The 27,883-nt window shown below is 37.3% G+C and overlaps 1 protein-coding gene across 1 annotated transcript in view; it reads left to right on the top strand.

Annotated features, from left to right (window-relative positions):
* LOC139726885 (uncharacterized) overlaps nt 1-27,883 on the top strand; it is a 61,019-nt gene that overhangs the window by 17,377 nt on the left and 15,759 nt on the right. The window contains exons 3-5 of the mRNA XM_071637879.1: nt 15,050-15,278; nt 24,782-25,027; nt 27,623-27,808. Coding sequence (XP_071493980.1) covers nt 15,050-15,278; nt 24,782-25,027; nt 27,623-27,808 — 661 coding nt within the window. The remainder of the gene's footprint in view (nt 1-15,049; nt 15,279-24,781; nt 25,028-27,622; nt 27,809-27,883) is intronic.

Below are 27,883 nucleotides of genomic sequence, written 5' to 3'. Positions count from 1 at the left end.
GGTTCATGGGGTCATAGGTCAGGGGTCAAAGGTCAAGTGCAACACTTCAAAATTTTACTATTTCCCTCATGTTCATGCAATGCCAGCAGGATTATTATTTTTTTTTTTTTACACTTGGTGTATGCATGTGTAACCTAATAGAAATTCTCTGGAGAGTTTTTTTTTTTTCTTTTTCTTTTTTTTTGCCTCAAAGGTCAAAAGGTCAAAGATCAAGTGAAAGTGCTGAACTAACTTTTCCTCCATATCTCAGAAGTGGCTCAATTTATCGTGAAACTTACTGCATATTTATGCATGTTCTACCTGAAAGTTATTACTAGTATCTTATGAATTTTAGGGTCAAAAGCCAGATGAACATGGTAACAATTTACTATTCAGTACAGAAATTGCACTTTTTCTCCATACCGGTACCATGAAAATTACTCAATGCATAAATGTATGAATGGGTCAAAGTCAAGTTAAAGTCCTTAAATCCCCAAATACATGCTCTCCTATTCTTCCAATTAAACCAAGGTCAAGGAAGGTGAACATTCAACACATTTGTGACAAGCTTGTCATTTCAATATTTTGCCAGTTTTGTGAAAATGTAATCACACATTGTCCACATGTACTATCTAGACCTATAAGGAAAATCATGCATTATGGCGGAGGCATACCAGTCGCCATAGCGACATTTCTAGTTAAGTTCTGCTTTACAGGCAGGTAAGGTATCAAATACTTCTAAAACACACAGCCAAGACTTACACTGTTGCACATTTCTGGACAGGATTGACTTTCATCAGCAACCTGGGAATTTGATTTCACTTTATAATAAACAACTGAATTTAAGTATAAAAGTGACAATCTAAAATCAATGTTCAATCTTCAAAATGAATTGCTCGTGAACATAGACGAGTCGACAGTATCAAACCCCCATCATCTTATAAGGTGCTCACAGTATGCACCTGTAGGTAGGACTCTCTTAACATAAGATGGATCCAACTGACAGCTGATTGACAGGCACTTGGAACTCCAGTTCTTGAACCTCTTGGGTACAATCTGGCTTGAAAGTCTACACACTGGTCAGACAGGAGCAGAATGTTCTTTCAACTGTACATTGGAGCCCAAGGGCTTCTACTATCAAAAGAGAAACAATGTCCAACAGTCCCTAAAATGTTACAGGACTGACAATGCACCCTATATTAACACCCTGAGGCTAGAACGCAGTTACTGTCTATTACAAAAGTCACCGTCTGGTTTATTGGTTTATTTTCGAAGCACATTGTGAGTGCATTATCTCTACTCCTATCAATAGGGGTCACACTTAACTTTTTTTTTTCTAGCCAGGCGGACTACTTAGAATCAATTTTGACACTGAAGCAATATTTTGGCTAGCCAGACAAACTAGTTTCAGAATTTTTCAATTGTGAGCTAGTCCGACGTGATTTTTGGTGGCCAATGGCCAGCAGACTATTGCCAATTTCGAACCCTGAATAAGCTTCCTCCTATAGGCAAACATGATGAATGGCGACTTTTCATCAATTAAGTAGTTTCAGATGAAATTTCTCTCAAAGGGACTGATGCTATGGAATAAGTTGCACTTTTTAACAAGGAATAAATCTAGTGAATAACACGAAGATCTCAAATATCAAAAGTCATTTAAAACAAATGTTTACAACAGAGAATGAAATAGTTTAAAGAGAGCTCTGTTCCATGTTGTCGACTGATGATATCTATACTTGAAAGTATCCAACATACATGTACAATGTACATTAGGTTTAAAGTTTTTTTTCTCCAGTACAAAATTTTTGCGGCCATTTTGCGCAAGAAGATACTCATGAAAAAAACAAATGCTTCCAAATATATTTTTGCATATGATGAGAAATAGAAAGTACAAAGCATAATTCTATCTGTTTGATTCAGCAAAATAAAAATTGCACAAAATTACAGTTGTAACCTCACCCGAGTACGAAAAGTTACTCACACCAAAATTTCAATTACATGAAATACAAAGTGTAGCGTAGGCCTATATTGTACAACAAACAGTGCATTGCAATGCTTTGCCTGGAAAAGGGTGGCTCATGTCAGCAAACAAAATTACTCATGATTGTACAGTTTGTCCATACAACTGTTTTTTAGGACACCTGCTTCTTGTATAACCCTGCAATATGGCCACTGATTTCCAAGCAATCCCATGACTTCATTTGAGCAGGGGTCCCCATACAATCAGCATGATGTACATGTGTCGATATCCTGACCAATACAATGTTTACCTATCTAGAGTACTACCATGGTATACACTGTATAGGCCCTACAGATGTAACTGGAACCAGAAAAGCTGGCAAGTGTATATTGTACAATATGTGTGCAGAAACCTGCCACGGTTGTAGGTGGTGTTATTGAAATCCAGTCAATTTTAATATCAGGTGAGGGGCTTGGGAATGCTAGCAGACATTTAATCTTTTTCAAAAATGCATAAAGTTTACACTTGCTATGGCAGGGAATAATTTCCCTAGTAGCAATTGCATCTATAGCAATTTGTTAAACGCATTTTGGTATGACTGCTATACAAAATATGTGCGTAGTAATTTCATTATACAATCATGTACATAGACTAAAATCGCTAAATATTGAGAAGGAAAATTATTCCCTGTATGATGTCACCTGCCTGCAGCAATAAAACTCAGAATTTGTACAGAAGATTGTTCCAGGTGACAGACTAGGTTATGTACGTATGCGAAATCGATCGGTTGAAGTTATTTACAAAAATGAGTGACAAAAGTATGCGCTTCAAAGTTCGCTTGTGATTGTTGATTGCATGCAGCAAATGTTTGTTTATTGTGACATTAGAGCCGTGTAATGGAACAAAAATTGTGAGTCAATCGTGAGTTTAACATGGGAGTCAATGGAAATTGATGACATCAGCCATGCACTATCCATTTTTCCCCAAACAAAATTGCATGGCTGACAGCCACAGCGTGCGAGGGAAATTTTAACTAAATGTCACATGATGGGCAATCGACCAATCGGATAGCACTCTGCATTCTTTTTAGGTGTTGTATAATGCAAAAGGTTATAATGTACTATGTACAGCAAATAGCATTCAATTCTAGACATCAGATTTACAAATTGTAAGAAAGGAAGTTACATAATACATAGACTCAAGTCTGTCCTGGAGCACTCATTTTGTAGGCCTACTTCCTCATCTTATGTACTAGTAACTGCTAACTCTGTTTTGAGATTTTTAAAGAGATATTAGTGCTGTTATGGTGACTCAGATAACAACTATGGTGTCAACATCATTGTGCAAACATTGTTTTACTTCAAAGATATCAAACTACTCTAGATATATTTTATTAGTAACTTCTATCAAAAATGACCGCCATATTTTATTTTGCAGAGCTCCTCTATAAAAGCTGTGGCATACAAGTACATTAATAGTATATAGATGTACACATGCTGGTGTTTCATGGGTGATTTTTTTCCCATCCCAGTGTTAAAAGGTCCTGTTTACCTTTGGGAGCAGTGATTCAAAAAATGTTCAAGATATCACATTTGATGCATATATGTGTAGGCATGTTGTATCACAACATCTTACCATATTAAATTTTTGCAATAAAGCATAAAATATTGGGAGATGTTATCAGTATTTTCCTTGATAAAACATAACTGTACCCTATGCGGTTAAGTCTGGAAACATTGGAATAGTAACTATTGTAAAGTTACATTTTGTGTGCAATACTTAACATTGATTGTATTAAATCAAATTTTAACAGTGGTTATTGCTATCCATAACTCACATTTTAAAACTATTTTAAAGCATAAATGCAAGGTTTTTGTTTCATCTGCAAATGGTAATTCTGCCTTTGTGCGCCTTACTTCCCTTCCTCTCTCGGATCTGTGATTCGTATGACTGTACTGCGGAGTACCAGGAAAATGAGGCTTCTGAGGCCAATCCTATAACTTCCTCCTGGAGATCATTTTTACAGACAGAATTTGTAGAGATTAAGAACAGATTTGGGAGATCTCTGCACTAAGTTCAGTCGGCAAAGGATTTCTACTTTTCAAAAGTCAATTATCCCATGGAAACTGTAATATCTAGGCTAACTTCAGTGCTCCTTCTGTAGTTAAAGTGTAGCAATACTCTGAATATTTTGTTAGCTATATTTGTAGCATATACCCGAGATATGCCCTCTGCAAAATATCAAAATTTTTTTGTGCTCCTTTTTTTTTTATGCGTCTTGAACAATATCATATTGTGCAATGTGTGCGCGCGATAAGATATGTAATCTCGATATCGTTCATTAAAACATAATTTGTATCTATAGCTACATGTAGAACATGCACAGGCCAGTACTGACACTTGCGGAGCAGAACTTTAAAACGCTTGGAGCGCAAGTGCCAAATTGTTGAAGGTATGATCTTATTTATCAAATTCAACGACTTTCAGGGCTATCACAGGTGAATTATGGCTGCTTTTTTTTTTGGGGGGGGGGGTATTCTAGCTGCACACAAATTTGATTTCCAAGGTATCATTGGTACTTTATTAATCTGTGTATGGTCATCTGACTGGTATGTATAGTGTCTTATCTACATGTATGGAGAACAGCATTTCATGTTGAGTATCAACATGTGTTGGATGTGATGCATGCTGCTGTTAAAGATCCCCCAAATCTTGAAAATAAACAAAATGAGACTTAAGTACAACATGGGTGTGTTACTGTAGGTCAGGAATGCCTCAAATCTATAATCTTGTATCTACATGTGGCTAGATTTGCTTTAGATTGTTTTACAATGTATGCATGTGAAACTTCATAAAGGAGGGAGAAAACGCACATCTAGAAAAACCGTCCTGAGCACTAACATGATTACCTCGGAAAATGTGATTATGCCTTACGGTGTGTGCTGCATGAAATCAAAGTGAATGTTTGAGAAAGCAGTTAAATGAGATGTCAGTCACTTCCATTAGTTTGGATTACCATGTCCTGAAGTGAAAACTAATGAAAGTCCTACAACCAAGATTACTCATACATGTAGCTCCATACTGTTTATAGTTCGTTGGATGTGCCGTGCAGTGTGCATTCAGTATGCAGACATGTTGTGTAAATTTGACTTGTAACTCAAGGGGAAAACCTGAGACCGAGAGCCTCTTTTAGATTTTGAAAGGCACATGTCTCAACTACAATGTATTCGAGTCTGACAATTATTGAATAGTGCATCGAGAACCAGCTATGTGTTGAAAGAACTCTTCGAAGTTGACTTTTACTGGTACAATTAAGGTACATGTAATGTTTTGTACCTCTTCAAATGCCACATGTGCATGTCAAGTCGTAATCAAAGCATCATCATCGCTGCATTTGTGTTTCCCATTTTGAAGGACACACGTTGCCTACTGTGAAGTTGATTTGGATTTAATAGACTCGGTGAAGAGCAACGTACGCAGAAACTGCCATTTCAAATTATGCATGCGATAATGTGAATTTTTTCCTCTGTATTTCCGGCAATAATGTGAACTCATTTACCGCAACGAAATTGCATTGATCAGCATGTGGTCGTGAAGTTCCTATCAAAAGAATTTTAAATGCTTTCTTAAAATTCTTCTCCTACACTGTACCTGGAAAAGGAAAAGTGCTATGCAGAATTAATATGACCAACTCAGGTCTTTCCTCCCGCCCAGTCTAGGAAAATATTCTTTAGAGTAAAACTTGTAATGATTTGATGCATGATGATGTATTATTAAAAGTGATAAAGAAAGTGGGGAAGCGAGAAAGAAGAGAGTGCAAACAATACAAAAAGGGGGCAAAGGGCGCAGTCCCTCGGAAACCAATTACCAAAGTGCTAGTAGCAATTTCTTTTCATAGAGCACTTGTAAGTACAATTAGGCACAGCGTAGCACTTACGGGTGCAGAAATTGTGCGTTCGGTTCTGTGATTTAATATTCGCCATGCAGTTCTGTACGTGCTCGGTTTGTGTACTGAAGAAAGTGTTCCTTTCCTGCTTTTGTTATTTCAAACCTGAATGCTTCCTCTATAAATTGAGTACATTCTCTGATACTACAGCATTAAAGGGATGGTGTAGTTTTGGTTAAGAAGGGATATCAGATTTCCAGCTTTTTTTTTGTGAGATAGTAAGAAACCAGTTATGAAATATAAAAGAGCATGTGATTCTAAGAGGAATTCAGAGTTTATATGGTCAGGCAAGAGTTTCTTCAATTTGTCTACCTCTACAAATAAATTTTTTAAGATTACAGCTGCTGATCTGTTAATTAACAAACATGTCGGAAAAAAAGGACTCGAACCTGTCATCTGCTGCTTTCTAAAGAAACTCACACCTGAACTTTAACCCCTCTAAATAATATCTTGCTTTCAAAGTTCTGTTCATTTGAATTTGCTTGCTGGATTCAGCTTTATAAAACGACTCAATTATTTTGGCTTCCCCATTGAAGAGCCTCCTTCTGGATTTATTGAGGAGTGGGGGAGAACAATTTTTGCTATTTTTCATGGCCAAGCTACTGTAAATCACATTGATGACATTTTGCTCCAGGGTCGTTAATTCATGCTGGTGTGGAGGAAAAAAAGGCGCCAGGTCTCACAATGGATGGTTTTTAAAATCACATGAGATAAGTTTATTGTTATTGACTGTTTAACTTTATTACATTTAGGCCTACATATTGTACATGTACAAAGTTGCATGAATAATACTTTGCAGGTGGGTCATATTGATGGTGATAGTCTACCGACATCCTCAAAAACCTTTTCCCCATGCTAATTAAATCTCTCTGCTTCTGCTGGAAGCACCTTACAAAAGATTTACTTTTTATTGTCACTTCCAGACAGAAGAATACAAAAGGCCCTGATTTTGATTTGGAATGATTGTTGGATAGAGAGATGCATATATGTAAACACACCAGTATCACCATACATGTAGTTGCTCAGATTTGGAACCTTTCCGACGTTGATGTGTGAAAATGTTGGCAGCCCTTCAAATTAACCTGAAGAAATCAGATCAAGGATTATGTGAGCACTGCTCACCAAAGGTCTTTTGCTTTGGAGCATGCTGATACTAGTTTGGGCCTATGATCTTCTTGTGGAATTTACTGGCAATGGGTATTATCAGTCTTCATGCAAGATGTGACTTTAGGCCCGTTCACACGCAAGGGAAAAAGTGAGATTTAAAAATCAATTTTCTTTACAATCGCGATCAAAATTTCACAATTTTTTCCTGTGTGGACAGAAAAATCTCACTAATTTTCGTGATCCTATTCGCGATCCAACTCGCACTATTAGTGCGATTTTTCAGAAAAATCACGATTATTTTGCCAAGTGTCGTGTGTGTGAGCGTGATCGAGATTCGGAAATTGGTATTTTTAATCCCATCGTTCGTAGCGGGTGAACATCAACATTATTGGGACTATGGGGTCAGTCTTCAGTCATGCAAGATTCGTGCATGCGCAATTTGGCCACTGATCGTTCTTTCCTTGCTGCGAAGTGCGATTTTCCCCTGTGTATGAACGGTCAAAAAAAATAAAAATCTAAATTTGGATCGCGATTGTAATTTCGATTTTCGTTGTGTGTGAACGGGCCTATTGTGTCAAGAAGTAAAAGTTGAAAGGGGGGAGGGAGGTTAACTATCTGGCTTTAGGATCAGTATTTACAAGGACTTTCTGATTGTGTCAAATGGCTGCAGTCCACTTGTTACAGTGTACATCTGCGGTGTTATCACCCATTTCAGTTCTTGTGCATGCCCTTCACGACGTAGTACTGTTATGACATCATGGCTCTGTCCCATCATGCGGGGCTGGCTATTCGTGCACCATGTTTGAAATTTTGTAAGCTTCTACAGGTAATGTTCAATTAGAAATGAACAAGTTACCATTGATTTCTGTCAAAAAGAAAAGAAAAGAAAAGAAAAATGCAGCTACAGGGAAGGAAATAGACCAGTTTATGAGCAGTGAGCACTATTGGTGTCTTCCTGTACTGATTTAAATATTTTGCTCAATATTGTAGCTGATCTGTTTACATTTAGCCGTTGCTATGTATGGTACAATGTAGGCCGATATCAGGCAAGCTGCTAAGGTGCGAGGCACAGCTGTTACTAAGGATTCTGTTGAAAATATACTTTTCTACAGTTTCTGTATGGCTGTGCACAGTATATAATCTAGGGCCTATAATCTCTATTTGGTAATATTGTTTTTATCATGGCCTATGTAATGAAGCCTCACGGGACTTCGAGGGGTATCCACCCCCCCCCCCCTTGTAGCTGACAGCTATGTGAGTGCAAATGGCCATTTTTACAATCAGTGGTGTAAAACACGGTTTTGGCACTAATTGGTGTATAACTTTCTTATACACTGACAGATATGCATTATTTTTTCTCATAAACTTACCACCCACAGTGTCTACCTTGGGTACCTTAATGAACTTTCCTCTCTTTTTCTTTCAGATGTGGCATGCACTTACATGCTTGAAATCCAACACTTTTGGTGTATGCACTCTGACATGGTTTTTTTGTCAGACCTAGCATATTAAATTGTTCATTCCTTTTCATTATTTTTGTTGTTGTGGTGATAGACAGGTATCCAACATTAAGAACTATTATGTTTACCAGGTTCTGCTTTGTCTTCTTTAAAGACTGAAATTGTCTAAACTTTATGTTTCGGAGGTGACATTTTCCGTTAACAATTAACCCCTCTTTTGAGTTAGCTCTTGCTCACAATTATAAAATTCAACTTTGCTAATTTCCATCAAAACAGAATAGTAATCAATCTGACTTATCTTTGATCCAAAGATTATTTGATTCAAATAGCTTATCATTTTTTGGTGAGTGTTTATAAATTTATGCAATTTTTCCGTTAACTTTTCTGTCACCTCCGAGACAACAGATTTATGTATTTGATTTTTTTATTCTTGACATCAGTTATACATTACATTTACAAAAATGTAACATATCCCCTCACATTATCTCTAAAGGAAGGTAGTAGAAATATAGCCTGTTGTTTTCATTTCGGAGCAATTTACAATTTTCCGTTAACACTTGTCACCTCCGAAACAATCGTCACCTCCGAAACAACAAGCGTATTATATTTGATAATTTCTCGAAGACAAAGCAATTTTGTTTGATTCTGTCCAATTGACAGGAATCTCTTTTGGATGAAAATAGTAATATGGCAACAGGAAGTGAGAATTTTCTAGAGATTAATAAAAGATCTAATAAAAACTAAGAATTACTGTTTCGGAGGTGACAAAACACTGTTAACAAGAGTTTTTGCTCATTTCTATTGAAGAGAAACCATATCATGTACACCAGTGGTTTCATTTATTTTAGTAACATAAGTCTCAAAGTGGAGAAATCAACTAACACACTCTCACTCTTATTTTTATTACTATACTGTACATTTTAGGGCAAATTTACATTTTTTCACTTTTTTAACAAAGAGAATGCACAAAATACACCCATCTGTTGTACATATAATATTGTAATCAAGATCAATTCTCCTGCTTTAGTTAAGTAAACATATAGATGCTTTCATCTTAGAAGCTTGATTTCCAATTTAAGCAATTTAGTTGTAAAGATTTACCAATCACAGCTTTCCATGTAGGTTGCTTTTTCTTGTGTTTCGGAGGTGACGTTGTTTGTTAACACCATACTGTTGTGTGATAGTGAAAGGCAAGACTTCAGTTCCTTTTCACTATCTATCAACATTTTCAAATACATTCAATATCTACAAAATCATCACAATATAAATGACTTTTGTATACCTAGCTCACCAGAATTCCCTTGATACCAAAGTGATACATGATGTGGCAGTTCATGCATGCCCTAGTCCACAATCTTAAAAAAAAAAATCATAAAATATTCAAACTCCACAAAAAGGCCACATGCCTATAGCTGGTGCACAACTTGTTCTTGAATTCTTAGTTGTTGTTTTTCCATGTACAATGTGGTAATCATAAACAAAATTATGTGATTTTTTTTTTTTAAATATGTCAATAATTATTACATTTTCCAAGTTGAACCAACTGTTTATGACATTGTATTTTTTAAGATTATTGAAGTTATCTGACAACTAAAGTGAACAGAGGAACAAGTCCCCAGGACTGGAAAGGGAAAGATCCAAAAACAAGATTTGTAGTTCTATCTCAATATAATTTTGATGACGTGTTCACCTTGTTTTGTTATTATGTTTTATCTTAGAATTTGGCTTTAAGTACTGGAATTTCAAGGAAAAGAAAATGGTTTCTTAAAGGACAAGTCCACCTTCATATACATGTGGATTGAGTGAATGCAACAACATTAGTAGAACACATCATTGAAAGTTTGGGAAATTGGACAATCCATTCAAAAGTTATGGGTTTTTTAAAGTATCTATGCAATCACTGTTGGATGAGACGACAACGACAGTGTGTGATGTCACATGCATACAACCATATAAAGAAAATATAAGTGAATTTCACAAAACTTTACTTTTTGAAAAAAGTGCACATTTCTTCAACTTGCTACTGATGTATGTTAGGGCAATATTATTCATTCTGCCTTCCAAAAGAGAGAAACCAAGTGTTCTTTTCTTATGCAAGAAAAGTGAAAATATGTTGAATTTTCTTGATACTTTCTCTATATCCTTGTACATGTGTGACATCACAAGCTATAGAAGTCTTCTCATTCAGCTCTGACTGAGCAGAAACTTCAAAAATTCATAACTCTGGAACGGATTACCTTATTTTCCTCAAACTCTCACTGATGTGTTTTACTAATATTACTGTATTTACTCAACCCTCGTGTCTATTGAGGTGAACTTGTCCTTTTTCCGTCCCATATAAGGTTATTTGAGACCAGTTTGTGTCCGGGACCTTCTGTGAAGTTGATGGGTAAACTTACTGAACAAAAAAAAAAAAATTGTAACCATAAGTTCACACAAAAGCATTATGCTGCTCTCTTCAGCTGGGAAACACAAACTGTTGTCTTAACCAAACTGTAAAAACTTGCTAAAGATTAGTATGAATTACAATCTAAAACAAAATATGAGCTGGTATCCACTATCATGAAAGAGAATAACTAAACAAAATAACAAGTAAGAACTGAAAGAAAGAGCTTATATTTGAAAATTAAAGCCATGAGGAAAGACATGAATGTTCACAATATATTAGTTAACACCTGAGAAGTTGGGTTGTCTCTGTGTTGTGTCACCTCCAAAACAATAAAATGGTTTTTTCTTATCTTATACTTTTTACTCTCAAAAGTGACTAATATATATGATTTGCTGGTAATTTTCAAGCAATTCAGAAAGATACATAAAATATATTTTAGTAATGTCAACAGTTTAAATGAATCTGGTATATAGAAAATTTATCCCAGATGAACCAAACACCTTTCACCAGTATTATAACATTTGTATGGTGGCTATCAAGAATGATGAAGAATTCATGAACATCCTTGAATTAATCTATTTATAATACTATGTGCAAACAAAAACATAATACAAGTCAAATAAGAATTTTTTGCTTTTGGCATTCATAACCTATGTCCCCACCAAAAAATTACAATCGTACCCTCCGCAACGATAACTTTAAAGATAGTGAATCAATCTAAAATACAATTTGAGGGATTGAAACTATAACTCATTGCCCACACCTTACAGAAAACCCCATTCTATTTGCTTCAGAGGTCAAAGAGAAATGAGGATTTTTGTAGAGCATGTCAGGAATCCCTTCCCTCCAAGTTCTGTGTGTTTACACATTAATATGCAGTTCCAAGAGCATCCAAGTGCTAAACTTGGAAGAATCAGACACCTGACATCCTTTATAACAATCCACATTTCTTTGAGACCACTTAACCAAATTGACTGGGGCTTTCTGCAAAATAGAGCTAAGATGTTATAATTTAAGACCCCAAAGTAGATTTTAGCTGATTTAATCATATTGGGTGCTATCAATGCAAAAGTCTACTTGTAATTTTTTTTTTTTTTTTTTTTTTGGGGGGGGGACATACTATATGAATACTTGAACACAATGTTAACATTGAATGTCACCTCCGAAATAAAGTTATTCTTCCCTGGTGTTGTGGAATAAAATGTTCTGAGAGCAAAGAAACATTACTATAATGATCTTACACCCTCATTTCAATTTAAGTAGAAAATGGAATGCCATGTTTCTTCAGGTTACAATATCTAGCATATGTCCGTCATATTCTCACTGTAAATGAATATTTCAACACAATGTTAACATTGAATGTCACCTCCGAAACGAAGTGATTCTTCCCTGGTGTTGTGGAATAAAATGTTCTGAGAGCAAAGAAACATTACTAAAATGATCTCACACCCTCATCTCAATTTAAGGTAGAAAATGGAATGTCATGTTTCTTCAGATTACAATATTTAGCTTACAACCTTCGTCCAAATGGAAGGCAAACTACCGGTGCCCATGCTAATTAATGAAGTGTAAAAAAACACTTGTTCTGTGTGGTTTATCTGCTTGAAACAGGAGTTGATTTCTTGTTCTCGAGTTATAATTATTAAAAACATTGATAAAAAGAAGAAGTTTTGTGTTATTGTCACTTATTCTCAAAAAAACTGAGTGTTAATATTAATGTCACCTCCGAAACATTCTATTATGTTAACTGTCACCTCCGAAACATCCATGTGTGAAAAATCCAAGATTTAAAGAAATGATTGGAATTTCATTTAACCTACATAGGAAGGTAGCCCTTCTTAAAGACTTGTTATAGTATAGAGTTTGACCTGGCTTGCCCTCCAATAAATAGTTAAAATCTTAAAAATTGCATGTCAATTGGTATTTTTACCAAAAATTTATAAATCTCATGTATTTTTTTTTAATTCACTTTATATTCAACCCCCAAATAGTTTTGATTCACAAACTATATATTGTTGTTAACCATATAAACTTTGCATGGTGAAGTTTGACTACAGAGTTTTGTCATTATGGTGCAATTCATGAAAACAAAATTTTGCTTAAATTTACTTCAGGTGCCAGGGTTTTCCTTAAATTACAGCAATAACTCTTCAGCTTTAAGGTCTGAAATGTTATTTTTTCAAAAATTTGAATACTTTCCAACAGGAATCAAACAGAAAAATGAAAAAATATTTTGTTTGAAATTTTGACCCTCTGAGTACAAAAGTTACACCACTGATCGTAAAAAAGGCCGTTGCAAATGAGAACTTAATGTCTGTAAAGGTGATCCCCCTCATCCCTTTGAAATGATAGGTACACTTTGTAGATGCCTCTTCATGTTTCAATTCATTCCTTTGATGACTTAAATTCATTTTGTTGGAGTCAAGTACATTGTAGTGTCATGTTCAGTCCTTTTACATTGTCAGCATAATGCAAAATTAAACGGGACTGCTTTCAGAAGAGATCATTTGCTGCAAAAAAAAAAAAATGCATTAATATTTGGGGGTGCAGTTTCCTTTTAGTGATGCGGTGAATGCATACAAGTTTCTCTAATCCATGGAAGCATAGCTGTTTGTGCTTGCATTTATTTGCTTTCTCACAACTGTGATATTCAGTTGTGTAACACGAGCAGTGTGATTCCCCAACTTTTGTTGAGAAATATTGGTATGTGATCATGCAGAGCCTCTTTGCCAAGATATTTTCAGTCAGTCATGCACTATATTGATCACGTCTGTTGATTTGTCAGAACTCTGAAGGGGAAAAAAGTTTTCCTTTGTGCATTGGCAGTTGCGTGGAAGCAGTGAACTGGTTCAAGTGCTACATTTTTAAAGAGTTTCTGTGAATATGAAAAAAAAAGATGGGAAAGTTTGCCTTGTTTTTCAATGAATGCACATAACTGTACCATGTGTCAGAGGATTGCTGCACAGAAATAAACAGCTTTGGCCAGCCATTGCGAAATCTGCTCAGTTTGACATGTGAAAAACATTCTCTCTAAATATTTTTAAAGATGATGTCACAGATAAAAGGTCATTAGAATATGATGACCTGTATCAAGCCTTCCATGAAGGTCATCATTTCTGACAATTTTCTGAGAGGACAATGCAGATTAAAGTCTTTGATTGAATATAAATGACAACCATGTCAATCAATGGGAATAGTCAAAATGTTTGTCTTGTGGCTGCCCTAATTTGCCAATACAAAGGGCGGGCGGCACAGCTGCAGTGGTTGCTGATGTACTGCCAGATGATTCAGAATGTTTAGCATACAAATGATAGAGCCATCTTGGGGATGACCAGTACTACGTATGTGTTTTTATTAAAATTGACAGGCCCTGTACATTGGCACCACAAGATGATAGCTGTGTCCAATCTGAGGCTACACACTTTCAATAGTGCTTTCTGTTGCTGGTTTTCTTTTAAATGTGCATGTCAAGGAACTGTTTGGTACCAAGTCATGCATGTGTATACTCGCAATTTTGATACACATGTACACACATTACATTTTAATCCCAACATGTACAAGGTACAGTGGTACATGTCTGCACTTATAATTCTTTGCACATGGGCTAATATTTACAGTACCTGTTTTGTTAGCATTATCATCTGACTGTTGTTGCGTGATTGTACAGTTTGAAAGGAGTGTATTTATTGATGAGATAAAGGTTGGATTGTAATGTTTACCTTGCCTTTCGGCATTGTCTTTCATGTTTCAAGTGCATGGCTACAATTATTGTACATAACATGTTCAACTAAAATCTCTCGTTTTTACTGTGTTGAAAAGACTGATGTATTTGTGATATTGTACTGAGCTCTTCCCACATCTGCTTGTGCCATCCCTTCTTGAGAAACTTTAGTTTGCAGTCAAAACTTGACATTGAATACTTGAGCGGAAAGCCATTTTTGTCTGGACTATGAAAATAAATGAAACTTGGAATGGATCCAGAATACGGTATGTGCCTACTTGGGCACTACATAATAATGTTCTTGTTGAATACAACATGTGTATTGTAATTTGTAAGTGTCATTGACCAATTATTTTCAGGATCCTTCATTTTATACCCTCATAATTGTCATTCTAACAAGTTAGTTTGACTATTAATAGGAAGGTTAAATTGCTCCTGGCTCACATTTTTTTTTTCATTGTTCTATGACCTGTATTTCTATGTGCAGTATTCCAAGCGAGACACACCAAAGAACACATACGGCTGGCAACGTGCTGAAGTTGTGGGTGCCTTGGTCAACGCAGTCTTTCTCTTCGCTCTGTGCTTTACAATCCTGGTGGATGCAGTCGAACGCCTCGTCGAACGCGAGAACATCACAAACCCAACCCTCGTTCTCATCGTTGGAGGCGTTGGGCTCGGAGTCAACCTTATAGGCATACTTCTCTTCAGCTCCCACGGTAAGTAGATTACAGGGGAAAAAGTTATGTAATACACACGTACCTGTATCAGGGCCCGATTGGCGACAGTGACTGCCCATGTGTGAAAGCTTGAAAAACGTGGTGATTAGGCGACTTCAAACTCATTGTAGTAACTTGTTTGTCACAAGACGGTATAAGGAGGTTACCTTGACTTGCTGTGTTTAGGCGTGTTTTGAAAACTCACCAAAATATCTTTGCTCAGAAGGGAGAAGGCAAGGTATGACTGACCCAAGGTACCTTGTTCAGGATGAGGGAGGTGCCTTGTTCTAGTAGGAAAGAAAGTGACTTCTTACACATGTTACTCACCTATACACCTTGCTTCTGAGGGTGAAATAGTAACAAAACAATTTGATGGTCTTGGCTATAGTGTGTTCATTTCCTCATTTCACCAGAAGCGTAGCCAAAATTTGGAAATGTTGAGAGTAATGTTTAGGGTTATAAGGGGATTTTTTTTTTGGCGGTGTGATCATGAGTTTGTAAATTGTGATTTGATATTGTGAAATATACAAGGATTTTTACATAGTTTGTATTTTTATACAAGAGATTACAAAAGTACAGTTATGAATATTTTATGATAATCAGTGGCACATAAATCTGTAACGCTGGATGCGTCTGGAAGGGATATAGGTTAGGGCGGTCCGCGGACTACAGTTATTTAGTCAACTTGCCCAACGCCTGGCAGCCCTGTCAGTTGCATTTAGTGTTTAGGTGTTTATGTGTTATTGTATTGATTGATTGTTTTGAGCTATGTAATTGATTATGTATTGCATGTTTTCTGCCAAATAAAATAATGATGATAATAATAACAGTGTTTTGGACAGCCCAGCCACGATGCATGAAGGAGTTGCAGTACATACGAAAGATGTACATTGTAACACACCTCACGACATAAAACCAAATGTCAGCAAACTTGGCCAACTGCGATGATGTTTCTTCACCCTGTTAGTTTCGTGTGTTTGTTTGTTTGTTTTTGTTTTGTGTTTGTTTGTTGTTTTTTTGCAAAAATTCACACAGTAAAATTAAACAGGTCATCATATCCACAAGGGTTAATGGAAATGCACTCCTCTTGAGCTAAATTCAACTTCTATAAAGCGTCGTGTTAGATTTCTAGTCATCTTGCATTCATAGTTAAAAATTGGCTTACAGCAGCAAGGTACATTAGCATGTAAAGTTGCTTGCATCCATTTTTATGGCTCACGTTCTGTTATACCAACAAGTTTTATCATCACAAACCAAGAGCAGAGATTGTCGTAATCACTTCAGATACGGAATCATAAGATAGCATACATGCACAATATAAATTTATAAACATGCAATATGTACAAACTGGGTATTTGTAAAATACTTTATCTCATCTGTGTTCAACCATTACAGGGAATAATTTTTCAACTCAAATTTGATTAGCAATTTCAGCTGATGGACAGTATTTCAAATGATATCCTGTACACTTCTATGGAAGAAAACTGCTACACAAGAGATAGTTTGTGTAGCAGTGGTGTAAAAATGCATAGCAAATTGCGATGCGATACCAGGAAAATTATTCCCTGCATTATCTGTTTTGCTGAATCGTAGCAAAGCTTTGGAGTACAAAGGAAATTTGTATGACCCTCCTGATGACAAGGATGTATTCTCTAAAGCTTAGCACTAATAGCAGATGACCTTAAATGCTTTACTTTTGTAGGACATGAAAAATGAGTTCTTGTTTGTTTTTTGGTTTGTTTGGAAAAGACAGTTTGTTGCCACTGTTTCAGTTCCGTGTATGATTCCCATGCACACATATGTTTTGGTTTGTTTCATGTTTTTAAACATATTTTGGCAATAAACGAGTTCCAAGTGTTTGCTCATGTGCCATTCCACTATGTACTATGTGCGCATTCATAGTGATGATGACGTAGACTTCATACGTGAGTGCTCGTTCATTAGCCCTGCACCTGACGCACTCGATAAACAGAGAAGAAGATTAAAAGTTTGTTGTATAGATTTACCTTGAAATATCATAATAAGATGGATAAAGAACAGTTTAAAATGTGCATTTCTCTAGTTTGCCCAAGCGAAGATTGTGAGTTGGGATTGGGTAGTATCAAAAGAAGAGTGGTTAACCCCCCCCCCCCCCCCCCGAAGGGAAAAAAAAAAATCTTGCTTGTGTTTGTGTGCATGTTGTGGTGCAGTTCTTGTTACCTTGATTTCTGTTGTTACACTGTACTTGTCAGAAATCAGTGGTGAAACTTTCCTACAGCTTATAGTTATTCAAAGGAGGTGACAATCAGTTTTCAAGTCAACTCGAATGAATTGGGTTAACATGAAATAAAAGTAGTTGTGAGTTTTGTATGAGAAGGTCAAACATGCAGTATTACACAAGCAAAATTTATGGAATGATTACACTTCACATGTTTCACGGAGCGTGTACATCAATCTTAATCATAAAGTGATGATGTCATTGATTTTATTAAGTTCTCACCGACCTGCAGACAAACCTTCCCAGATTTTCTCTCTGTTCTGACATAGAATCAAAAGGATAAATTGTACAGTTTACATTCTCTTCCAACTGCTAATAATTCATTTTACATTGACAGTGACGCTTTTAAAAGTGATAAAATGTTGTAGTCTCTTAATTATTGACCATTGTGCTTCATTTTTGAATAAAAATTATTGGGATAATCTTGCACAGTAATTACTCATCACATGAGCTCATCAACTTATAATCGCCGCTATCTTTTTGCATTAATTGTGTTTATCACCATGAATTAGAGCAGTCCTATGGCAGTATCGAGCTTTTTAGCATGCTCTTCTTTCCAAAGTTGAATTCAAGTACCCGTGATTATGAGGATTACACCCCTGCCACACCCCCTTCATTGACAGCTTTAACTTTAATAATGTGTCCAGTGATGGATACAGTATTGAAAGATACATTGCAAATTTATGTGCTAATTCATGGTGTTGTATGGCTCAGTCAAGGCGAGAATGAATATCTTTATTTTTTGATCACATGGTGTTGCACATTTTATCCATTTTATCGTTTTTATCGTTTTTTTTTTTTTTTTATCGTTTGTATGAAGGATTAGTATCTTGATAAAGGAAGTCATTAATGTTCTTGACAAATTTGCAATCTGTCCGTCCTACAAGCTTTATACAGTAGGTCAGATTTACAGAAGAAGAATTACAAGGTAAAATGAGTGCAGGTAAAGGTCAGGTACGGAAATAATGAAATAGGCTAAAATTGCTCAAGCACGTAAAGAGAAATACAGTGTTTGATACAAATGTTGGACGGAGATGGCTTGTGCATGTTGAAATTTGCATCACAATTACCTTTTATGTTAAAATACGTAATTTCTCCAGATGCTGAAACTATTAAACCTTGTTGATTTGTTTGTGCAGACCCACAGCATCGAAAGCTGCAAATTTGCATAAGACTGAAAGGATTCTGGACAGTTCCTTTGTTTCTCAGGAACCTGTATATCCTCGCAAGCTAAACTTTCTGTTTGTATTGTACTTCCTGCTATGGAGTTCCCAGTGGTAGAATGCAGTGTGTGAAACACTATGCATTAACATACAAAAAAAAAGGTGTACATAGTATATCGGAAAAAACAAGTTGACCAGCAGGAAGGAGAAGGGACACATACAATCAAAGACTAATGCTTAATGAAATAGACAACACACGCACGCAAGCACACACCCACCCACACCCACACAGACACAAACACGCTCACACAAATATCCCAAGTTTCAGATTTTGAAGAATTAGTTAACTTTGATAAATCATTTTTCTAGGTTGCCAGTTTTTCTGGCAAAAGCCTGAAGTCAGACCCAGGTAGTATCAAAGTTCAGGCTCTTTTGTATACTTTAAAGTTGTTTTTTTTTTCTGTGTAGGTATGTATTTCAGGTCCTCTCATTCTTACTGGCATCCCTTTATGTTTATTATTCTTCAAATGATGTGCCCGTACCTGTATCCAGGGCAATAGCTCTATGAAATGCGTGAAGCCATTCATGATTAATCATAAATAGCAAAGGTTCTACCACCCGGTGAGGTGATTACTATGCCCTGTTTACTCTGAGCTGGGCTGACTCGTCCTTCCGTAGTCAATCATTCGGAAGAAGAAATATCAAATGTCGCAAGGATGTTTTAAAGGGATGGTATAGTATTGCTTGAGGTATAAAGGCATCAGATTTTAACATTTTGTGAGATATTTAGAAACCACTCTATGAAATTTTAAAGAGCATACAATTCTAAAGGGAATGAAAAGTTTATTTGATGAAAACTGGTTTTTGAAATGAGTGAGATATCTAAAAACAATGTAAAACAAAGAGATTGTCATAAAAGTTGTGGCATGTCGCATTTTATTGGGATTATTATTATTTTTATTTTTGGGGGGGATATCTCAGCCGTTTAAACCAGTTTTCAATAAAATGTAAATCCCTAAGAATTACATGTTATTTCATATTTCATGAGAGATTTCTCATCATCTCACACACACACACACACACACACACAAACACACACACACACACACACACACACACACACACAAAGTTGGAAACCTGCAGCACCATCTACTGTAAAACAAGGAATGTTCGCGTGCATTTTAATTTCGCGAATTTCGCGAGCGCGAAGATTCGCGAAATTAAAATGCATGCGAAAGATCTTGTCTGCACTATATTATACATTGAATACCAGTGGCAGTTCGCAAAAATTTCATGCCGCAAAAAAGGCCATCGGCTCCAAGTTGAGAAAAATTCATGCCGCGAATATATATCATGTTTTACAGTATGCTGTAAACTCAATGGCCCGAATTCAAGAAGGTGGTCTAAGTTTAAACCATGGTTTATGTATATTTCTTCTGCGTATTTATGATTGACAGATTGCGTACGCTAAGAGGCATCCAGTAAAAAAACGTGCATTGATGTGCGCATGTATTGGTACGCCTATTTAACGCTTATTTTAGACCATGGTCTAAATTTGTACCATGGTTTAAGTTTAAACCACCTTCGTGAATTCGGGCCAAAGTGTACTGCGCACATTGTGCACACCTGAGTGCAAAGGCTGAAGACTGGGTCCATCAATTAACTGTATGCCTCATGTACAGTTACACTATACGGTACATTCCTGGCCACTGTGATAGACTGTAAAGAAAAGCTGTGCAAGTGGAGATAGCGTGCAACTACCTGCTAGCTTCGTTAATTTTCTTGTCTTCTGGCAAATTGGTGTACAGTTACATACACAATGTGTTGTCAAGGAGTTATTATGATACATTACACTTCTATGGTAGTGTCAAGTGCCATGTCTGTCCAACCTCAGTTTGTGCACTGTTGACTATGGCACAGTTGTCTAGTGATTAGTATGTCTCTTACATCGCACAGTATCTTATTAACTTGTCAGTTGTACTGTATTACAGCATCTTGTAATCGGTCATTCTGAAGTTACATGCAGTTGTCTTGTCAGGACGAGCAGCCACATGGAATATAACAGCTGGAACAATAAGCCTGAAGAGTTGGGGTGTCATACTGAATTTCAACATTCCTTTTGCGATCTGGATCATGTGAACCTGAACCGTGGGAAAACACACAATTGCAGTCGCCAAATTCAACTCAAAATGTTATGAAATAATATGTGCTTGTGTTTTTAAACACTTGGCAAGAGAGGATCACAACTCATAGCTCAATGACTTCAAAAAGCATTTTGATTGTGGAAGAATACACAAATTATTATTATTATTATTATTTGGAGGGGGGAGGGGAAGGGAGAAATCTTCAATTGGGTGAGGCTGGTATGTACAGATACTGTGCAATGTAGGTCTACAATGTAAGCCCTACATCTGTCTCATTAGCAGAAGATACAAAAACCCAACATTAATGCTTTAAAATAGTTCTAAAATGTAAGTTAGGATTAGAAACAACCACTGTAAAAATTTGAATCCATATTTGATATTAAGTAGTATGTTAAATACACAAAATGTGAACAATGGTTATGATAAAATGCTTCCAGACTAAACCATTTACAGTTATGGTTTAATGAGAAAAATATTTATATTTCTGTATATTTTGGGCTTTATTGCAAATATTTTATGTGGCAGAATGTTTGGTAACACAACAGCCCTACACATACAGTATACTGTATATGCATCAAATGTAATATCTTGAAAAATGTTTATATCACTGTTCCCAAAGGTAAACAGGACCTTAAACCTATCTGTGATTTACCATCTTCTTTTATGTGGCCACCTAATGTACACTTGTAAATATCACTTGAGAGAAATAACATATTCAAGGAGCTGCCTATGGCTGCAAACTGACAAATGCAGCGAGGGGATACAGAATTTGTGTCCAATACACATTATAGTCTCGTAGTCACTCAACAGCTGAAAAAGGAGAAACTATAATACACATGCACACACACACACACACACAAGATATCTCTATTTACTCTAAGGGATAGCACAGTTCTAGGTGAAATGGGGCTTCAGATTTCCAGGTTTTTTAGCTCACCTGAGGGCTCGGTCACGCTGCCCAAAAGTCACGTAAACGCATGAATCACGCAAGAAATTTGGTTTTGCATGCTTGTCCGTCAAGAATTTTGGCTGATTTACGCGATGAAAATTACTGATTAATTGTGCAAGAACTACAGAAATATCGAGCAAAAATCACTAAGAAACCACGCATTTTCAGCACATAGGCATGCAAAGGCCCCAAATAGGGTGAATACGTGGTTGTGCGCGACGACTGAAGTCCACGGTAAACCACGTGTAATCTGCGCGTTATCACTAATGTTCAAACTCCTATGAATCGCACATTATTTGCGCATGAACGCAATAGCGACAACATTTTCGCGAATGATCACTGATATTTCACGCATATTTCATGCATTTCCTGCGTAAGAACAACGCAAACTATGCAAAAATTACGTAAGATATCGCAATACTGCGTAAACTTTTATGTGAAGCTGAGTTTTGAGCTGCTCAAAACCTGGCCAAGGCCCGGTTACACTACCCAAAAGTCGCGTAAACGCATGAACCTAGTAAAAAAAAAAAATGAGCCTTACGCTATACAATAATGCGCAGTTTGCACATTTCATGAGCTTGTCTGACGTGGAACCCTCGTAGTTGTCAGCCGATGTGCGCCGGATCAGCGCTTTATGCGATTCCGAGTTTTACTTATGAAATACTGATGAATCACTGATGTATCACGAACAACTCACGTATGATTGGCGCTATATTAAAACAGCCATTTTATCATATCCCGTCAGGCCAATTCCTGCTGCCGAGGGGTGCATATCAAACCTGTGTTTTGCGTGATCTTTCTGTAGTTCTTGCGCAATTCATTGGTGATTTTCATCGCGTAAATCAGCAAAAATGGTCTAATTCTCGACGGACAAGCACGCAAAACCAAATTTCTTATGTGATTCATGCGTTTACGCGACTTTTGGGCAGTGTGACCGAGCCCTGAGCTGAAGGCTCAAGTGAGCTATTGAGATCGCTCTCTGTCCTGCGTCGCCCGTTGTGTTTCGTGCGTAAACTTTTTACATTTTCATCTTCTTCTTGAGAACCCATGACCGATTTTCACCAAACTTGGCAGGTAACTTTCCTAAGGGAATAGGATCTCAGTTTGTTCAAATTGGCACCATGCCCCACCTGGGGACCCCCAGTGGGGTCCAAACCCCTAAAATTAAGGCAGCTTAAAAAAATCTTCTCTAGAACCAGAGGTGATAGAGCTATGTTAATGCTGTACTATGACTTAGTACACTGATGACTGTACTTAGTATCATTAGTTTGTTCGTGGTGGAATGGAATCAGGGGTGGGAAAGGGTCCTAATGGGGCCTACATTTTACATTTTCATCTTCTTGAAAACCCCATGATGAATTTTCACCAAACTTAGCAGGTACAAATGTAGCATCCCTAGGAGGCTAGAATCTCAATTCCATCAAATGGGCACTATGCCCCACCTTGGTGGCCCCAGGGGGCCCACCCCAACCTCCAGTATAGGAATCTTTTCTCTTTTCTCTAGAACTAGGAGTGATTGAGCCATTAGTTGATGCAACGAGTCACTATATTGATGACTTTTGTTTCAAGTTTGTTCATGGAAGAATCAGGATTTGGATCCCCCCCCCCCCCCCCGGGGCCTGGAGTGGGGGGGGGGGGGGGGGGGGGGGGGGGGCAAGGGGAAATCCAAATGCGAACCGCAGCTCTTCAGAGTAAACTGATAAAGGTTATTCTTTAGAAGGATGAAAGTCTCTTGATTGTTCATTTTCATGGGCCATATTATGCTTTTTATGAGAGAAAAGTCATGTCCAGACTTGTTACTTCGGTCAGTCATAAAAATTGATCAAGACGAGTGAAATATTTTCTGCAGTCTATCATGTATGACTGTCAGAAATTTGGACAAAGCGAAACAAAAGCAAAGCGAAGCAAAGCAAATACAATGTTACATATCACTTGTAGTTATTCGAAAGGGAAAAGACTCTTTCTTACCGATCAGTGAGACATATATATACTGATATGTCTTTTTGATCATATTGGCCCTTCTTCTTGAAGGTTGCGTGCATCAATGTCCTTTATTAAACCTACATCTCTGATGGGGTTTGCATAACTAAACAAACATTGCACTTGTTGTTAATTGCTAACTACATGGCTTTGCCAGGGCCTGATATTGCTAAAGCCATGTCAGTGGGTTTATACATTATGGCCACACTGTTTGTTTTCATCAAGGGTAGAGAGGATAGGGCAGTGATCAATTGCCGATTAAATACTTCTCAAGTTCTTGCCCAGGGCAATGACACACTGATTCCTCCTTTATGATTCAGTTATGCAGATAATGTCTGCATTACCAGGTTGTAAAATAAGAGAAGGACCAGAATAATCCGCGTTACAGTATTTCAAATCGGCCAATATCCACATCATGGCCAGACTGGGGAGTTCATGAACACTATTCTAATATCGTCGCTGGAGCGACAAGACCTCGTATAGATCTACAAAATGTCAAATGTTCAGGAGAGCCAAAAAAAAAAATGGTGACCAAAGCACTGTAGCGAATGGGAAAGCCTTTCCTTTGACATGCTGTGGTGGCTTCATTTTTGGAATAGGACAGTTGGGATTTGTCCAGGACATCACTTAACTCATTATCTGACCATTAATTCAAAAAAAGTTATTACGACCAAAATGTCAAATACAAGGTCTTGTCACCCCAGCGACCGATATAGTGCACATTATTTCCAAGGTGCGGTCAAAAGGTCACACCACGCCCCTCCCTCCCCCTTCCCCCAATGCAGAAGCATGGCTTCATGAGAGGGATATGTTGTGCAGTTACCATGACAACTATCCATCTTATCTAGATGGGCACTCATTAAAAAAACAAAAACAAACAGGAATAGTGCAGATTGTTTCAGAGTTTGTTCAAGTGTCCTCATTATTCATACTGTCACCTGTGCAGATAATTTGGAGATGCATTTGTGGAAGAGGTACAAGGGTTAAATTCTTTGCTTTTTCCCGTACAGGCATGAGCCATGGACACAGCCATGGAGGGAGTAGCCACGGACATGGCCATGGCCACGGCCACGGCCACGGGCACAGGGGCAGTGAAGTTCGCGTGGCCCTCAATGAACCAGAAGAGAACGACGAGGCTGTTCGGGCAAACGGCGTCGGCGACAGAGGCCCCGAGGAAGGGACGCCGGACGTTGAGACCGGGCTGAACACGAGGCACTCTACCAAGAAGAAAGGGGAGAAATCACCCAGACAAACTGGTTGGTTATGATGATGTTCATTTATAGTATCTCTGTTAAAAGTAGAGATAGTATGTGTGCTTATTTGATGTATTTCAAGGTGGTTTAAAACATGCATTATCAACCTCAAGGCTGTTTTTCAGTGAGTCTGTATTTCAGTTGGCAGCTTGAATAAAATGACACAATATGATACAGTAAAAAAATAACATCCATTTCATTTTATTCTATTTTCATCAAAAGTATAAAACAACACAATGTGATACAGTGAGGAAAATAACATTCATTTCATTTTATTTTATTTTCATCGAAAGTGTGAAGAACAATATAACATTTGCATATATATGTATTTAAGTAAAATCAGTGCATCTCTTTTCTACGTTAAAACAAAGCATAGCATACTGTAACTGAATTATGAGGAGGAAAAGTTTTTGGAAATGGAGGGAGCTGCTGAAAGCCACAGCTTGTAGAATGCAGTTCCCTCATGAGCAGTAATTGATAGTAATGGGCAAATTAAAAGGATACTGGATAATGGCAAATGAAATTCATTAGATTGTCTGATAAAATATGAATGTACAGTTTTGTTTTTAATAAACATAGAGTTAAACACAAGAGAGCAGGAATAATTTGTTAGTTTGTAGATAAACTGTCCCGAATCTAAACAATTCCAGTCATTAATTTTTGAAAATATTATTTTCTTAGAATAAAACATTTGCATTCATTTCCATGATTCATACAAACAATATGAAGAGCTTTGTTTTATAGTAATAATATTCTTTCTTAATATGACGAATATGTGTTACCCCAGGTGAGTATGCCATAATTCAAATAGGGTATAATCAAGGATTAGTATAGCATTATTAGTCAAACATTTGTAGGGAAACAAAACTTAACCTTGTTAATTACACCTATATTTGCAGGAACAATGTGACAAATTGAATCAAAATTCTACCCACAAGCATAACTCTAACCCTTATCCTAATCCTCCCATTAAACTAAACGTAAAACCCTATAGAACACAACCCTAACCCTAAGTCCATGGTGAGAGTAAGAACGGAGCAGTTGTCGAAGGAGCAAATTTCTAGTGTCACTGTAGTGTCAATGTCAAATGCTGTCTATTTATGAACTTGTGTTTATTTATCTATTTTTTTTGTGGGGGGGGGGGGGGGCTAGGAGGTGGCAGCCGAAACTTATAAATTCACATAGAATTTCATCGCACAAATTTGTACAGTTTTCATGTGCATTGCTGTGTAGCATAAGATTAGTGTTCCAAATATGACAAACAGGCAGAATTACTGATTTCTTAGCTAGCTTTGCCCAATGTTCACATTGTATGTTAATGTGAATTATATGTCATCTCATACAAGTGACAGATCTATATATATTTGTCCTTCTACACCACCCTGTGTGTTGGTATATGGCTTTGTGGCAGATGACAGTTGTGTCAATAGCGAATCGTCCTCTGGCGTCAAGAGAGCAAACAGCTCTAAAAATATATGCAGGTAATACTGCTCATTCCAAAGGGTCCATTGATCGCTAATCCCTAGAATGACCTTTGCCCTTTGGAGTAGACAATGGTGTTGGAGTTCTGAATTTGACCTTACAGCCTGCCCCATTGTGTTTGGTCGTTGTAGCTAAGTTTTCTTGTAGGGAATAAAAAACAATTGCACCAGTAACAATACACTTTACAAGAGATGACATTGCACGTACCAAGGTCTTTGCTCTGATACCTCCTCTTCTGTAAACATAAATTTTTTGATTGTAGATAAGGACATGTCAACATGTTAAGTTAGTGAGACAGATACACACTCAAACAGCACACCCACAAATACACACGCACACAGAGTGGCATATGCGCATTAATGTTCATACAGTGTGTGGGTCTGAAAAGGTCAGGGGATACCCGGGGTATAACCTGCTATCTCAAAGTGGTAAATGATTTGTTTTAATAGTAGAGGGTAAATGAATTGGTATTGGTATGGGACCCTGCTATTTGTACTTTGAATGGGCTCATCAGAAATATATAGAGTGGAGATCTTTATCACAACTCTTTATATTGATGTGTGAAAGCTGTGGAATTTTAGGGGGATATTTGAAAGTGTGGTATATCTGCTTTTTCCTATTTTTTGCATAGGGAATCAGTTGGTAGTCCATTAATACATTGTACATATGTAGGTGTTCCGAGGAGCTTCATCTAGAACTTGAACTAACCATTGGAACTCCCTGCCCCATGCTTTATCATGCAGATCCCATCCAGAAACACTGCTTTCTTTTATGCGTAGCTCCCACAGATATGCCATCTAAATGGTGAACATTCACTTTCCTTGACACCTTGGCAAAGAATATAAAAGCCTCTGTGAATTAGATATCCTGACATAATGGTTAGATGCATGAATAAATAAACCAGTAACTTCTCCCTGATACTGCAGTTCTCTAGAATTCTTGTGATTTTTCGAATGTGGGAGAGTTGGCATCTGTTGGTGAGTGGTGTGATTTTGTTCCAAATAGAAGCTGACTTTAATGGAAAAGGAAAATTATCTTCCATGTTTATGATCTCGATAACCTTGATTTCATTCCTACTTCGTATTGCCTTGTTTATGTTTCCAAATGGCATCGCAGGTTCTGCTTCTCAGCTGAACATGAGGGGCGTGTTCCTCCACATTCTCGGGGACGCCCTGGGCTCGGTGGTAGTCATCATCAGCGCCCTGGTCGTCATGTTTGCCAAGGGCAACTGGATCTACGCCGTCGACCCCATCCTCAGCATCCTTATCGTCATCATCATCAGCACTACGACGTGGCCACTCTGTGAGTGTCAAGGTCTAGGAGTAATCAGGGAAATTTCTACAACCCCCACCCCCCCCCCCCCTTTGCTGTTTGGAT

The sequence above is a fragment of the Diadema antillarum genome, unplaced genomic scaffold (assembly GCF_040938485.1).
Source record: "Diadema antillarum isolate AM-2024a unplaced genomic scaffold, OU_Dant_1.0 seq00000103_RagTag, whole genome shotgun sequence".
NCBI classification, from domain to species: domain Eukaryota; kingdom Metazoa; phylum Echinodermata; class Echinoidea; order Diadematoida; family Diadematidae; genus Diadema; species Diadema antillarum.
Note: the sequence above shows the minus strand (reverse complement) of the source record. Positions and strands in the feature narration are given on the sequence as shown.